The sequence below is a fragment of the Mesoplodon densirostris genome, chromosome 6 (assembly GCF_025265405.1).
Source record: "Mesoplodon densirostris isolate mMesDen1 chromosome 6, mMesDen1 primary haplotype, whole genome shotgun sequence".
NCBI lineage: Eukaryota > Metazoa > Chordata > Mammalia > Artiodactyla > Ziphiidae > Mesoplodon > Mesoplodon densirostris.
The window spans coordinates 54,597,188-54,611,472 of record NC_082666.1 but is presented as its reverse complement, the minus strand read 5'-3'; the positions used below and the strand labels follow the sequence as shown (position 1 = coordinate 54,611,472).

General features: G+C 38.8%; 1 protein-coding gene across 6 annotated transcripts in view; it reads right to left on the bottom strand.

Moving 5' to 3' along the window:
* The window catches only part of ELAVL2 (ELAV like RNA binding protein 2), a 71,537-nt gene that overhangs the window by 5,938 nt on the left and 51,314 nt on the right, over nt 1–14,285 (bottom strand). For all 6 annotated transcript variants that reach the window (XM_060100761.1, XM_060100763.1, XM_060100765.1 and 3 more), the window contains exons 4-5: nt 6,236–6,389; nt 2,800–3,025 (exon numbers count right to left, since the gene is read on the bottom strand). In XM_060100761.1, the coding sequence (XP_059956744.1) occupies nt 2,800–3,025; nt 6,236–6,389 (380 nt within the window). The remainder of the gene's footprint in view (nt 1–2,799; nt 3,026–6,235; nt 6,390–14,285) is intronic.

The window sequence follows — 14,285 nt, the reverse complement described above, 5'->3', positions numbered from 1 at the left end:
ATTTTTTAAGTGTCCGCAGGAAGGTGACAAACTCAAGGCTGAGAGCATTAGAACACAGATACTAGAGACAAAAGATCTAGGTAATGACCTAGGCCTGAACTACAGAAGAGCAAAATACCAACAAAGCAAGCCAGTCCTTCAATTCAAGAGTCTTTCTGAGATGAAAGAAGATTCAACCTTAATTCAATAGAATAAGGGGGAAAAAAATCAAGGTAATGACAGACCAGGTTCAAAGATATTAAAGAAAAGCAACCAAACACACAACAGGCTAAACTTAAAATCTAGTAATAAAGGTTCTCAATTTCTTGTAACACTGAATCTACACCAAACACCTTCATTGAGCTCAAAGACTAGTTCATAATTTACTATCTGAAGATGGATTATGAGAAGTGGGGTGACGGAGACAAGAGTTAAGAATCTGAAAGTACAATAAACTTCTTCCCCATTTTCTGAAACCAAGTTTCCCTTAAAACAGACAACTCTTATTCCCTTTTTCCAAAATTTCTTTTTATAGGAGATAAGGAAAGGAAGAATCGTTAAGTTAATTACATACGGAACTAAAAGATAAAAGCACAGAATGGGCAGAAGATAATTTTTAAAATATTAAATCTGATCATCAGAACATCCTGTAAAGCTTTACCCAATTAAAAAAAAAAAAGCATGCAGGGAGGGGGCTAGATGAAGTTGAGAGCAGATAAAATAGCTATCAACAACCTAGTATTTGAGTCACCTACATGCCTTGCCATTTCAATAATCAGGCATTCTCCTGGAGATCCTATCATTTCAGTCCTCTTGCTCAATCTTTCTCAGAATTCAATCTTGATTTTAAGAGCACAGTTTTACTCAATAACTACTATAAAACAAAAACCAGAGGTTAAATTGGGAAACACCAAAAATAACAATTTAAACTAATACAGCTTTCTACTAACATCAAACATCTTGTGTTTTCACAGTATTAAAATCAACCAGTAAGTTTCAAAGAACTTTCCTCTACCTAAGCTCAAAATTCTTTTCTAGGCCCCAAAGAGCTCTGAAGTTAACTGGATAGGCTGCCTAGGAAACGCCTCTAAAATTCCTTCATGCATGTCTGTGCTAAATTTGCAAAAAAATATTACTCACTTAAGATGCCACACAGGAAACCTACAGGCAGAGCTAAGAAATGGCTTTGTGAAATTTCTTTCTCCGCAATGGCAAGCAGCCCCATGCATGTCTTCCTCCAGCCCAATCACCAACCACCACAGTCAAAAGTAGCAGTGTTTCCTTTCTACCAATGCTTTCTTTAAACCTTACAAAGTTAAAGCAGAGAGTGAAGTGAACACAAGGCTTAGTCAACTGGGTACCAAGTCAAACAGTTCCAAATGGAGCCTCTGACAGTAAACCCTCTTCTCCCAAGGCAAAAGCCACCCTAAGTAGGAAATGAACACGGTGTTTATGGAAAATCTTTCTCATACCTCAGGTGACATAGTTTTTTTTAAAGGAGATATTTTACTAATTTTATCTTTACTCTCTTCAGCACTCTAAAACACCTGAATCAAAAAATGCACATGATTTAAGCTAGAAAACACATAACTCTTTATTAAGCTAAATTTGTGATTATATTTTTGGTAATTAACTATTCTGCTCCAGCAAGGAAATAAAATTGATATTCACTGGTGATAAAAAACAAAACAAAAAAATACTAGCATGGAGGTTACACGGCATTATGGCTGCAGTATACCATATGGCCAAAAAGGATATTAAAAATGTTACGGAAAATAAAAAATGTTTATGTCTCTGTGTTTTGTTTAACATCTAAAAGTCACCATTCTTCTCACATGCAGATTAGGGATTTTTTTTAAGTGACTTAATGACTTAATCTGGTTGTTGCCCCAGTATTAGAATAAAATTTGAAAAATTAGAATATTTATACCCGTCTATGAGATAGAATATCCTCTTTGGGCTAAAAATGCATGGTCATTCTATGGACTATACAGAGGTTAGAAAACTACCACCCAGGGGCCAAATCCAGACTGCCATCTGTTTCTCTACAGCCCAGGAGCTAAGAATGGTTTTTACATTTTTAAAGAGTTGTTTAAAAAAGACATGCATCAGAGACCATGACCCACAAAGCCTAGAATATTTACTATCTGGGCCTTTACAGGGGTTTGCCAACCTCTAAACTGCAAGGAATAAAAATTTAAAAAGGGAAGAAGAACCTATTTATAAAAACGTAATGTCATCACATAGTTAGGTACCCTTAGTGGTGCACATATTATAAAACAAAGTAACTGAAAGAGCTTGACCTAAAAATTAAAACTCAAGAATAAGATCTTATCAAGAAAAAAACTAAAAAGGGGAATTTGAAAGCACTGGAAACAGTTAAGACCCCAGCATTCTGCAGGTCAGGGTTTCTCAACCTCAGTACTATTGCTGTTTGGGGCCAGATAATCTGTTGTTGTTGGGGGCTATAACTGTACATGCAAGGTGATGAGTAGCATCCCTGGCCTCTCCCACTAGATGCTAGTGGCACGCCCCACTCAAGCTGTGCCCACATAAACGTCTCCAGACACTGTCAATGCCCCCAGAGGGGCAAAACTACTCCTGGCTGAGAAACACTGCTGTAGGTTATTGTCCTTTTGTCCCCACCCTGGATATTTGCAACAGACACTATTCCCCAAGTAGGTTTTCTCTGTGCCCATAAGAAAAAGAAAGAAAACAACAATAATAGCAAACCGGAGACCCTGTCAGTAAAAGTACTGGACAGTGAACCTGAGAGTTCTGAGTTGAGTAGCTGGGCATTAAGAACCAGACCAGACTTACCTAAAACGCTGTGCCTGCTGAGCTAGTGGTCCTGGATACCTTCTGTTTGGAGACTGGTACAGCTGGGAAAGGATGGCCTGATTTGTTTTTTGGCTTGGATTATTAGCAAACTTTACAGTGATTGGCTCTGTGGCACCAGGAGGTTTCTGGCCATTTAGGCCTTTGATAGCTTCTTCTGCCTCAATCCGCTTGTCAAATCGAATAAACCCTACACCCCTTGATATGCCTATGGTAGATGTGGGTAAGGATTTGGGAAAGAGGGAGTGGAAGGAGACAGGAGGGAGAGAAGAAAGGATAAATTAATTTTTCCTTCTCAAGAACATGTTTTCACCCACATATAACATCTGCCACAAAATCACATGAGGAGAAAAGTTTTACCTTGACTTAGTAGCAATTCAGTATAGCATTACAATTTTGTACTTTTTTAAATACATGAAATGCATTAAATTAAATTAACGCATTTTAAAGTCCATTACCACATGCTACCAATAAGCCAAGAAGAAGAAGAAAGCACACAAGCATATCCATGTTTCCTTTCCCCACCTTCTTCTCTCCCTCTCATGCACTCACACTCTTTAATAAAGTCAACAGTATGCCTGACTTGTACTTTTCAAATTATGCTACTGGACAAACAGTTCAGAAATGATGGGCACAGTAGCTCTTTTTCTTGTAACAAGGAGAACAGAAACAGACATTTGCTAAAAATGCTAAAAAGCTATGCTAAAAATATATGCACAGTGGTAGAAAAATATATTTCAGCTACATTTTTAAACAATATAATTCTACTTAATCATATTATATAGGAAACCGACCCTTTAAGAAAAATGTCTGAAGAGGCTTTTCTGGTTCCCTGAAGTTCCCCCACTGTTTTTAACTGGCTGTTCTTTATTAGAGAAATAACATTACATGGAGAAAAAGAGGTGAAAGAGGAGGTAGAGTTTAAAAATAAGTAAGATAGAAGTAAAGCCTCAAAGCTTTCTTTCTTTGGCAGCATTTACTTCTGACTACGGAATGTCATTCCCTGGCTCCCGCTCTCCCCACCCTAAGAGACAAGAATGGAGGAAGGCAGAGGAATGGCCAAATACCTGTCCAGCTTTTGAGAAATGGTAGCAGGAAACCCAACTCATTCCATTTAATTAGCTTAACAGGCTATTTGGGGTGGCCATAGCTGGCCATCATGAGAGCAGTAGTTGTAGGGAAAGACTTTCTTGGCAAGCAAATTGGTAGTAGCAGTACCAGCTTGGGACTAGCAGTGAGAAAAGCCTAGATGATTCAGAGTATGTTACTGAAGAAAAGACTGAGAGGTTATTAAGAAAGATAGGCTAAGAAAATGCACTAGACCATTATGATTTATAGGAACTTTAAAAAAGAATAAAGGTCTGCTTGCTTTACAGTTAATACTGTGTAAGCTGAATGGCTTAGAATTTTACTCTAAGGTAGATGAGGCATTTTTTCCATATACACTTACCTCAGACAGCCCCTATCACTTCACCTTTCCTATTTAAGCTATACCTGCTGCACATTATTACCACCTGATGGCTGAATAACAAAATTGCAGGATTTTTCATTTTAGGTAAAGTGGATAATTTCACTCTGTAAGTCTTAAGTATAAAGATGAAATGGTGAAATGACAGCAAATCTATCCTTTCAGTTATCTATTAAGAATGAATAACCCCTAGGACTTGACTTAAGGAAAGCATTAGATAAGCAACGAAATGGCCTCTATATAGGATGAGTCATCTAAACCTATGGTCCTCAAACCTGAGCATGCATCACTATAACCCAAAGGGCTTGGTAAAATGCCCACTCTGAGAGTTTTATTCATTAGGTTTGGGTGGAGCCCAAGACTGCATTTCTAAGGAGGTTCCAGGAGGATGCTGATGCTCCAGGTGCAGAACCACACATGAGAACCACTGACTAAACCAAGAGGTGGCGAGATAAATCCACCTGTGAGCCTACATACTCAGGATGGACTTGCAGTTAAGAGATGGGCTTTCTGTATCACAGGTGAAAGAAATCTACTTTTGATTCATAAGTCCTCACTGAGAATGAATGAATGAAAAATCATGAATAATATGAACAAAATATCAGGCCATTTTTGTTGCTCTAAACAAATATATCTAGATTGCTAGGCCTGGATTTCTATTTGACCCCATTAGCAGTCTGTGTTGTACAAGACACTGTGATAGAATGTATGATCATTACAAAATGCAGCTAAGAAGAAAAGACCACATTTTTATATACCCTCACTGGACTAAATTTTCTCCATACAGCAAAACCTACAGGCCATTCTCCCAAGTATGTGAATGATGGTAGATATCACTTTACTCAGAACTCAGAAGTATGGTATTCAGACTCTGTAAGAGGTTAACTAACAGCACAGAGGGACATAACATAAGCTGCTTCTGATCAAATTCAGATCAACTAAATTGATCGTCACTTGAAGAATTTAAAACTTGGCCTGATTTTACTCTGTGGTCCATTGTTTCTTTAAAAAGAAAAAAAATCACACATTGTAATGTACAACTATCTCCACTGGTACAATAATTATGAGAGAGAGAGAGATGGGAAAGGAGAGAGAGAAAATAGGGAGAGTGAAGGAGGGGAGAAAGAAGAAACACACAGAAAAAAGAAAAACCTAACTACTTGAGTATATGGCACTATAGGTTATTTTTTCCCCTCCTTATCATGTTTCCCTAATTTCATTATGTTTTAAAAAGAATATTGTTTTTACAATAGAAAAATGCCGGTGCCTTATTTTTAAGATCCATAATCAAATCTATATTGCTAGTTTTTCTTTAACTAAAAGCTTTAGCAGAAGAGCTAGCTCCCTTACATACAAAATTTTTAATAAACATATTAGTCTTCTTATTTTGGATTGGTTAAAAGTAATATAAGGGATAAAATAAATTTTTAACATTCAAAATTTTAAACTCTTACACATGCCTATACAACACAGCATGGACCTGAAAAATAGCCTTAACAGCAATTACCAGTGTAGATGTAGTGTAATCTACTCCTGGAGAATCAGCTGCATTAAACTATGTTTTTCACAAAAATAAGATTGTTTACTAGTACTTTATAAGGAGGATGGGAGCTTTTTTCATGCAGCAGCTTGGAAATGAAGATTAATTTGTAATAATTATTTGTAATAACTTACCTGTAATAATTATACTTATAAATTTATTATAAGCCACAAAACATACTCCAAACCTGCACCTTTGCGGAGGAAATGACTCAAGCTTGCTCACTACACTCCACAATCTATTCTTATCCATGCATATCTATGAACAGTCCCAGCAGAAAACTGCATTTTCTGGCCCACATATACCTTTGATGTGTTCCAGAGGTAAGACTTCTGTATGGGAAGGCAAAATATTTCACCATCTGCCAGTCGGAGAGCAGAAAAGATTGTCCAGAGCAGCTGCCTACTTACCAGTGACCTGGTCAACCAGAATACGAGAAGTAATAATGCGTCCGTATTGTGAAAAAAGTTGTTCCAACTCCTTCTGTGTCATTGTTTTCGGAAGTCCACTGACGTACAAATTTGCATCTCTGATAGAAGCTGAACTTGGGCGAGCATAGGAAACCTGGAAAAGAGCAATGAAACGTATATGCACACTCAGTGACCTCCCTTCCAAAACCCAAAAACTGCCTCAAGTTAGTTAGCAGCTTTTGCATTAGAAGTACACAACAAGCACTGAAGTTCAAGCAAGTCCAGAGTGAACTGTTTCATTTCTGGAGAAATTCTCGACAAATGAGAAACGCCATTCCCTTGCATGGAGAGAAGACAGTATTTACCCCTAGCTTTGTAAGTGTTCAAAACAGACCAATCGTGCACATAGCACATTACTATTCATGGTAGTAAGTTATCCTTGAGGGGGGAAATCCCCCTAAACTAGGGATTTAGGCTCAATCAGAAGACCAAGCTTAAAGATTCTAAATTCACCTGACACATCTGTGTGAACTGTTTTTGCGCTTCTCCCATTTCAGGGGTTGGGGGTGATGGTACAAAGTTTCTGAAGAATTTATTATACGTACATCCTTTTGATTTATTCGAAAATAGCTATCGTCCTTAAACTGCAAGAAGTTGAAGTATGAATGAACTTTACCTGCCCTTATCCTTTGCCTACTGTCTTCTTGTCCACATATCTCTTTAATCTTGATTTTCAAAAGGTCTTAAGTCCGTCTATTGGTTTATTGACTTTACCTGCCATTTTAGGTACCCTTTCAAAAAGCTTCCCATCTTTGAGATATAGTGTCCAAACTTCTACCAGGATGGAAGAGACAACAAGTCCATGTGTATTTATCATCAACACTCTTTACATGAACTCCAGGAGGAAAGGAGCTGTATCTGTCTCTCTTATCACTGTATCTTAGCACATCACACATGCTAGAATATCTGCTGAGTTAAGCCAGGATAGTACCCCATTGATGCCGTAGGTCCACAACAGTTTGCAAGGCACACAGCATTCAAGGAGAGTTCATCAAGTCATCTAGATCTTGCCCAAACTGTGACCGATAGCTCTGTGCCTATAACCTATCTCTGCCAATTTTAAGTTAGCACTGAGTCTCATGTGCTATTTTGACCTCATTTCCTTTAGTTTAACTGTAAGCTCTTCTGGACTGACTACTAGGACAGGAACTTCACAGTATACCCCATCTGCCAGACCATTCATAAAAATGGCCAATGAGTCTACTCCTGGGCTTGATTTGGTGGAGTACCATGATAGGATAACTTCTGCCTGTTCATTGTAGCCATTAGTATCCACCTTTAATCTGGCTCACTGCTTACTGCAGAACAAAATTAAAAAATACCTTTTCAATTTAAACAGTTTTTGATATTTGGTATGAAACACCAAATATTTTCTCCATGATTTCAATTATGTCCACAGTTCTCTGTGTTATCACTATTTTTTCCTTTCCAGAAAAAAAAGACAGGTTTTATAAAGGTTTTGCTCTCTTTCACCCCAATCCCCATAGTGTTAACATTTAATACTCTTGCCCTTTATTCAACAAGTTTGCTCAATAACAAGTGAAACTACACCTGTTGTTCCAAAAGCTGTATTTGGAAGTCACATTAGCACTGTCTTATACTACAGACACAGGTAATTTGGAATAGTGGTGGAGAAAAGATAGATAACTATTCACATACTACTCCTTTTTTCTTTATGCCTAAATACTTAAGAACAATGAAGACTGGGGAACTTAAATATAAGTGAAAATTAAGAAATGAAAGAAATTTCCAAGTGCTCAAAATAATTCAAATGGAGTCTAATCTTGGGACTGCTAAAAACTGATAAAAACAAAGCAAATTAACTATATGTGCATTCAGTGACGTGAATACATGAACACCCAATTTCTTTTCTAAAATACAATCCTTCATTACCTGGTTAAGCTAAAAATCCCACCACTCAGACACCCTTAGAATCTAGGACTCTAAGGCTTTATTTCAGTGGCAGGGAGCTCTCACCAAGTCAGCTGTTAGTCTGCTCCAGATTGTGTGACTGAAGTGTTCCCCTTATAAAGAGCCACTCCCCATGGGCAACAGAATAGGCATCTACACATGCTCAGAGTTAGGAGGTTTACTTCCAATGACTGATGAAGCAGGCAGCCTCAACACAAGCTCAAACAAAGGTGACACCTCTCTAACCAATATGCCTGGGCTCAAAACCAGGTTTAATTCATTAAGGGCTCTTGAATTTGAACAAATTTTACCTTCTTTGTATGGTTAATAGGAATAATAAAATAATCTCTAATCCACCTAAATTGCTATTAGCACAGAGCCTAAAGACCTAAGTGACTACACTATATTTACCTCTACATGCATCTGAGAATGTAGGTAAAGACCTCGACCATTACAGTTGAGAGTAACCTGAGTCCCTTACTGTGTTCCAGAATAATTTACTCACGCAGTGACATTCACTGCTTTGTGCATTTCAGAGGAGTGTGGGTGGAGTGTTTTAAAAGTTATCCTAAAATATATTTAGGAAAACGGGTTTATATTTAGTGCTTATGTAAAAGCCTTGAAAACATACTTGGGTCAGTTATGTTATCTGCATTTTTTTTTTCTTTCAGTGTCTGGTCTTCAATTCACATTGCTTCTTTAATTCCCAACCTGTATTGACTATATTTTCTTATTTTCTGTATTCTCGATGCTCTGGCATTTGTGGCCTTGATCCTGGAGAGACTGCCCCTCCCAGGAATAGCTAAATCTAGAGATAGTAAATGACTCCCTGGTGAGGTACCTTTGATACACAAACCAGTCAATCCAGAGACCACACCCCTAACTCCTTTATCAAATCCTCACATCAAGCCAATATTCCTCCTGCTCTAAATCAGCTTGGGGCCAGGTACCTTACAATCAGAGACCAACCCTATAGACCAGAGCCCTCCAAAACTATTCAAACTACCCAACACTCAGTGTACCTGTCCTGCCTTGTCCTTAGCTTTCCACTAGGACCCAACAAAAGCTCTGAGCCATGCTCTGCCCTCTCCCCTCTGCCTCCTAGCCATCCCTGTTGCTTGCCCATGTGGCCCTGCATGGAACGTTGTGCCTCCTGTTTCTAGAGATCTGTTAAGTATAAACTTCTTCCTTCATAACAATCATTTATGTGTCTGTATGTAAGGTAAGACACCTGATTAAAACAAATCCCAGGTACATTTTTAGAACATAGCTACATTAAAAGGGCTCCAAGAACCAATAACAAACCTTCTCAAAATATTGTTTTTCAGTAACTTTGTCAAAGAACTGGTTCCTATCACCAGAGGCAGACTGGGTGATTGACTGTATAGAAGCTCATGGTGGTAACAATATTTCCATTTAACCTACACTTAGGGGCTTATGGGACTTCACCATTTGCAAAGCATTTTCAGATACAGTATTTTGTTTGTGCCTCACCACAACCCTGTGAGGGCACACATTAGTATTTTATAGCTGGGGAAACAGATATAGACAAGGTAAGTAAAATTCCTAAGGTTATACACAAGTGTTGAACTCTGGCTTAAAATTCTGATCTTCTGAACTCATGTCCTTGTCTCCTTGTCCGGTTTTCATGCCACAATACCACATTACAGTAACTAGCTCATCAGTGCACTTGTTCTGAGAGTTTGAAAAATTAAATTAGGGGCTTCCCTGGTGGCGCAGTGGTTGAGGGTCCGCCTGCCGATGCGGGGGACGCGGGTTCGTGCCCCGGTTTGGGAGGATCCCACGTGCCGCGGAGCGGCTGGGTCCGTGTGCCGTGGCCGCTGGGCCTGCGCGTCCGGAGCCTGTGCTCCGCAGCGGGAGAGGCCACAACAGTGAGAAGCCCGCGTACCACAAAAAAAAAAAAAAAAAATTAAATTAATCTTGATTGTTTCTTAAACACACACACACACAGTGAAACTGAGGAGGGCAGACAGTAGAATAGGATGGCACCAACAATTACGGTTAAGTCAAGTTATTTTATTTTCCCATTAATATTATTTTAAAGAAACTTTTCCCAAGAAACAATGAGTGGCTACTAATTGCAATTAACTGGAAAAACTACACATCATAATAAGAATTCTGAAATTAGTTTTATTACTTTCTAAGTTTTAGAATTCCATTAAATGAGCATCGTACCACCACTCCCCCTTGCCCACTTCCAGGAAATAAAGATGAAGGAAGGGCAACTTCTCTCCTCCCAGATCAATGTGCTATGTCTCCCCTCTATACGTTTATTGTTTCTTGGGATTAAAGCAGCCACCCCTCTCCTCTCTATCAAGGATATCACTGTCAGCAACATCCTCCCTTCTAGGAAACAGAAAGTATTTCTTCCTCTTCTTCTACCTCAACGGATTATAAACAGAAAACATACTTAGACCAAAGTAGGCAGAAGACTTGCAATGGGATATGGACTTGTATTTTACTCTGGAGATTCAAATCAGTTTCCAGACCAAATTTTCTATCTGGCAATTATCAGCAATTCTTGACTCTGATTTTTCTGTGGGTCTGGAGCTCAAACTGGTGCCTGGCTTTAATACTTACCTAGAGAACCACTCTTGGGCTACCTGAAACCTCAAAGTGTTAAGTCTATCTTTGTGGTTCTTCAAGACTAAAATAAAACCCCGTGGAGAAGACCCAAGACATGGTTTTGTTCTATGGCAACTTCTTTATCAGAAATACTTCGATAAAATTGAGTTATTTGTAGTGAGGTGGATGGACCCAGGGTTTGTCATACTGAGTGAAGTCAGTCAGAAAGAGAAAAACAAATACCGTTTGCTAACACATATATATGGAATCTAAAAAAAATAAATGGTTCTGATGAACCTAGGGGCTGGACAGGAATAAAGATGCAGACGTAGAGAATAGGCTTGAGGACAGGGGGAGGGGGAAGGGTAATCTAGGACGAAGTGAGAGAGTGGCACTGACATATACACACTACCAAATGTAAAATAAGATAGCTAGCAGGAAGCAGCTACATAGCACAGGGAGATCAGCTCGATGCTTTGTGACCACCTAGAGGGGTGGGATAGGGAGGGTGGGAGGGAGACGCAAGAGGGAGGGGATATGGGAATATGTCTACATATAGCTGATTCACTTTGTTATACAGCAGAGACTAACAGATCATTGTAAAGCAATTATACCCCAATAAAGATGTTAAAAAAAAAAAAAAAGAAATACTTCGATACAATGAACCTCCAGCATATGTTCCAGTGGGGTCAAAATAGCTTCTTCTTTCACCAAGTGCAAGCTGTTCTCCAATCTACATTCACTGGATTAATAGATAGGTTTGGATTTTACATTTTCACTGCCATTTAAACAGGTAAATATTTAATGCCTGAGGAGCAAGGTTATGAAATATCAAAACTACTAAGTGAAGGATCTAATTTAAGAGGCAGCCAGAGAGTCTGCAATTTAATATTTAAAGATGATACAAAAAGTACAACACTGAACACCAATCTACTCCAAAGATAGCAATTTAAAACTCAGGTTTATTCTGGAATTCCTCACAACCCTACAAGTGATATAATAAACAAAGACAAGCAGGGCTGAGATTACTTGAAGGGAAAAAGATGGGAGACAATCAGAAGTACCAGACAAATAAATGCTCTAGCCAATGGCTTCTCAAACTGTTCTTCACAAATGAGATCAGACTGGACAAAACGGAGATAAAAACAGAGTAATCAAAGTAATTAGGTCTTGAAAATGGAATAGTTTGAGACACAGTAGGTTCCTTGCAATTAAAACCTCATTTCTTCATCAGCAACTGAAACTAATTATACATTAAACATTCAAGGACAAGTAACACATATACTAAGAATGGGCTATCAAAACACAAGTTAATCAAAATACACAGAACTAAAAGAAATGAAAATATCTTATGGAAAGAATTGGTACTTTATTACACGTACATAGTAAAGTTTAAAATCCCTGCATATCCCTTTATCAGCAGTCCATCTAAATGCTTTTGTCCAAAAATACAACTGCTCTCAATTCTCTCTGCTTCATCAATGATCAGTGACAGTGGACATTAATACCAACAGATTAAAGTGATAAGGACTATAAATGAACAAAGCAATCTCTTCTTTATTAAACTAAGGACATCTGAAAAATCTCCCACTGGCAAGATCACCATTGAACAACTTCTATCACTTGTCAATTACTGACCCAGGACTAAACATTAAACCTGAAAATTAGATACTTGCCACTTCAGACTTTTTTTTTGAAAATCTCCATTCAATCTCTTCAGCTGAAAGAAGTGGACAAGGTCATAGTTATGCCTATTTAAACTGAGAGTTAATTGCTACTCATATCAAAAAACGGAGTCTTGATGGGACTGAGGAAAATGATACTATCGCTAAATAAAAATTAGCTCCAGCTCTGGCAGGCAGTAGCAAAGGTCTTGTGAAAGCATCAAGGCTTTACAGGCAGGGAGCTATATTGGACCCTCCAAGAGAGCTCAGAAACACACAGAAAGATGTGACCTCTAACCACAATTCAGGCCACAGACCTCAAAACCCACCAAAAGGAAGCAATGTCCTTTGATCTACTTCTAAATGCAAAACCCTACCAGGAACAGGTCTCAAACACACACCAAGACATACACATATCCGTCCAAGATTAGGTTTTGTACAGGACAAGCATGATTCACAGAGGGTTGCAAATGAGTAAACTTGAGAGAACAAAGCATACAGAAATAAGTCCATAAGAAATTAAAGATTCCCTCTAGCAAAGGTGCTGGAGATAAAAGGAATAATCACACCTAACAAGAAGACTTAGTAAAGGTATTGTAGATTAGAGCAGTTGCCTTTAAGAGGTATTCCAAGAATACAGAATACTGCATCCATGGAAAACACACACACAGAACCTCAAATTTTACTGAGACTGGGTTGGTTGAATGCTTTCAGTCTATATAAAGATTGTTTTGATTCAAACAAGAAGTTCAGAGATATCACAAAATACATTTGATTGGGTTATTCTCTGCTTAAAACCTCTCAGGGACTCCCTAATGCTTTAAGATTAATTTCAAGTTTCTTAGTCCATTATACTCAGGGTACTGACTAGCTTCTCTATATAAACACATACAACCTTCCGTAGTTCCCAGAGCTTCCTGCTCTCACTTCCCTGTGTTAGTGTAAGCTGCTCTTTCCAGTCATCTAAATTTTCGTCACTTGAGACTCTGCATGGGCATCACCTAGTTTCTAAAGTCAACTCTCATCCATCCTCTCCACTCTAGTCTGAGCTGGGTACCCCTTACCTGTGCCCACACTGCATTATATGCCTTGTTCTCTTAAATACTGAGGAAACCAAGATGTACTCATCTAGTTACTGTGTCTTGTGACTGGCTTAACTGCTTGAAATATGAAACCATGTCTTTATCCTCTTTGTTCACCCTAGTACCTACCAAACATATATTGTAATGAGGATGATTTATCAGCACACACTTATTGAGGAGACTTTATTTTTTTTTTTTTTTTTCTTTTTGCGGTACGCGGGCCTCTCACTGCCGTGGCCTCTCCCGTTGCGGAGCACAGGCTCCGGACGCGCAGGCCCAGCGGCCATGGCCCACGGGCCCAGCCGCTCCGCGGCATATGGGATCCCCCCAGACCGGGGCACGAACCCGCATCCCCTGCATCGGCAGGCGGACTCCCAACCACTGCGCCACCAGGGAGGCCCTATTTTTGAAATCTTGTCTAGAAAGTTAGGAGAGGCCACAATCTGCTAATATACCAAAAATCCTATGTGATGGTACTTTCTGAATATACTTGACTGTAGATTCCACTAAACATTAAAAAAAAAAAGAAGTCTCATTTTGTAAACTGGGGATTCAAATCTCAAGAGGCAATGAAATCTTAAACACAGTTATATGCTGCAGGGGTGGGGGTATCGTAATTTTGGAGCAAAAATACAGATATCATTCAGTCCAAACTCTTTGTATTTAGAAAAAAGGGGAAACTTCATACTTGTCCAAAGACACAGAGCAAAAGAGTTGGGTGTAGAATACCAGAGTCTTGGCTCTTTG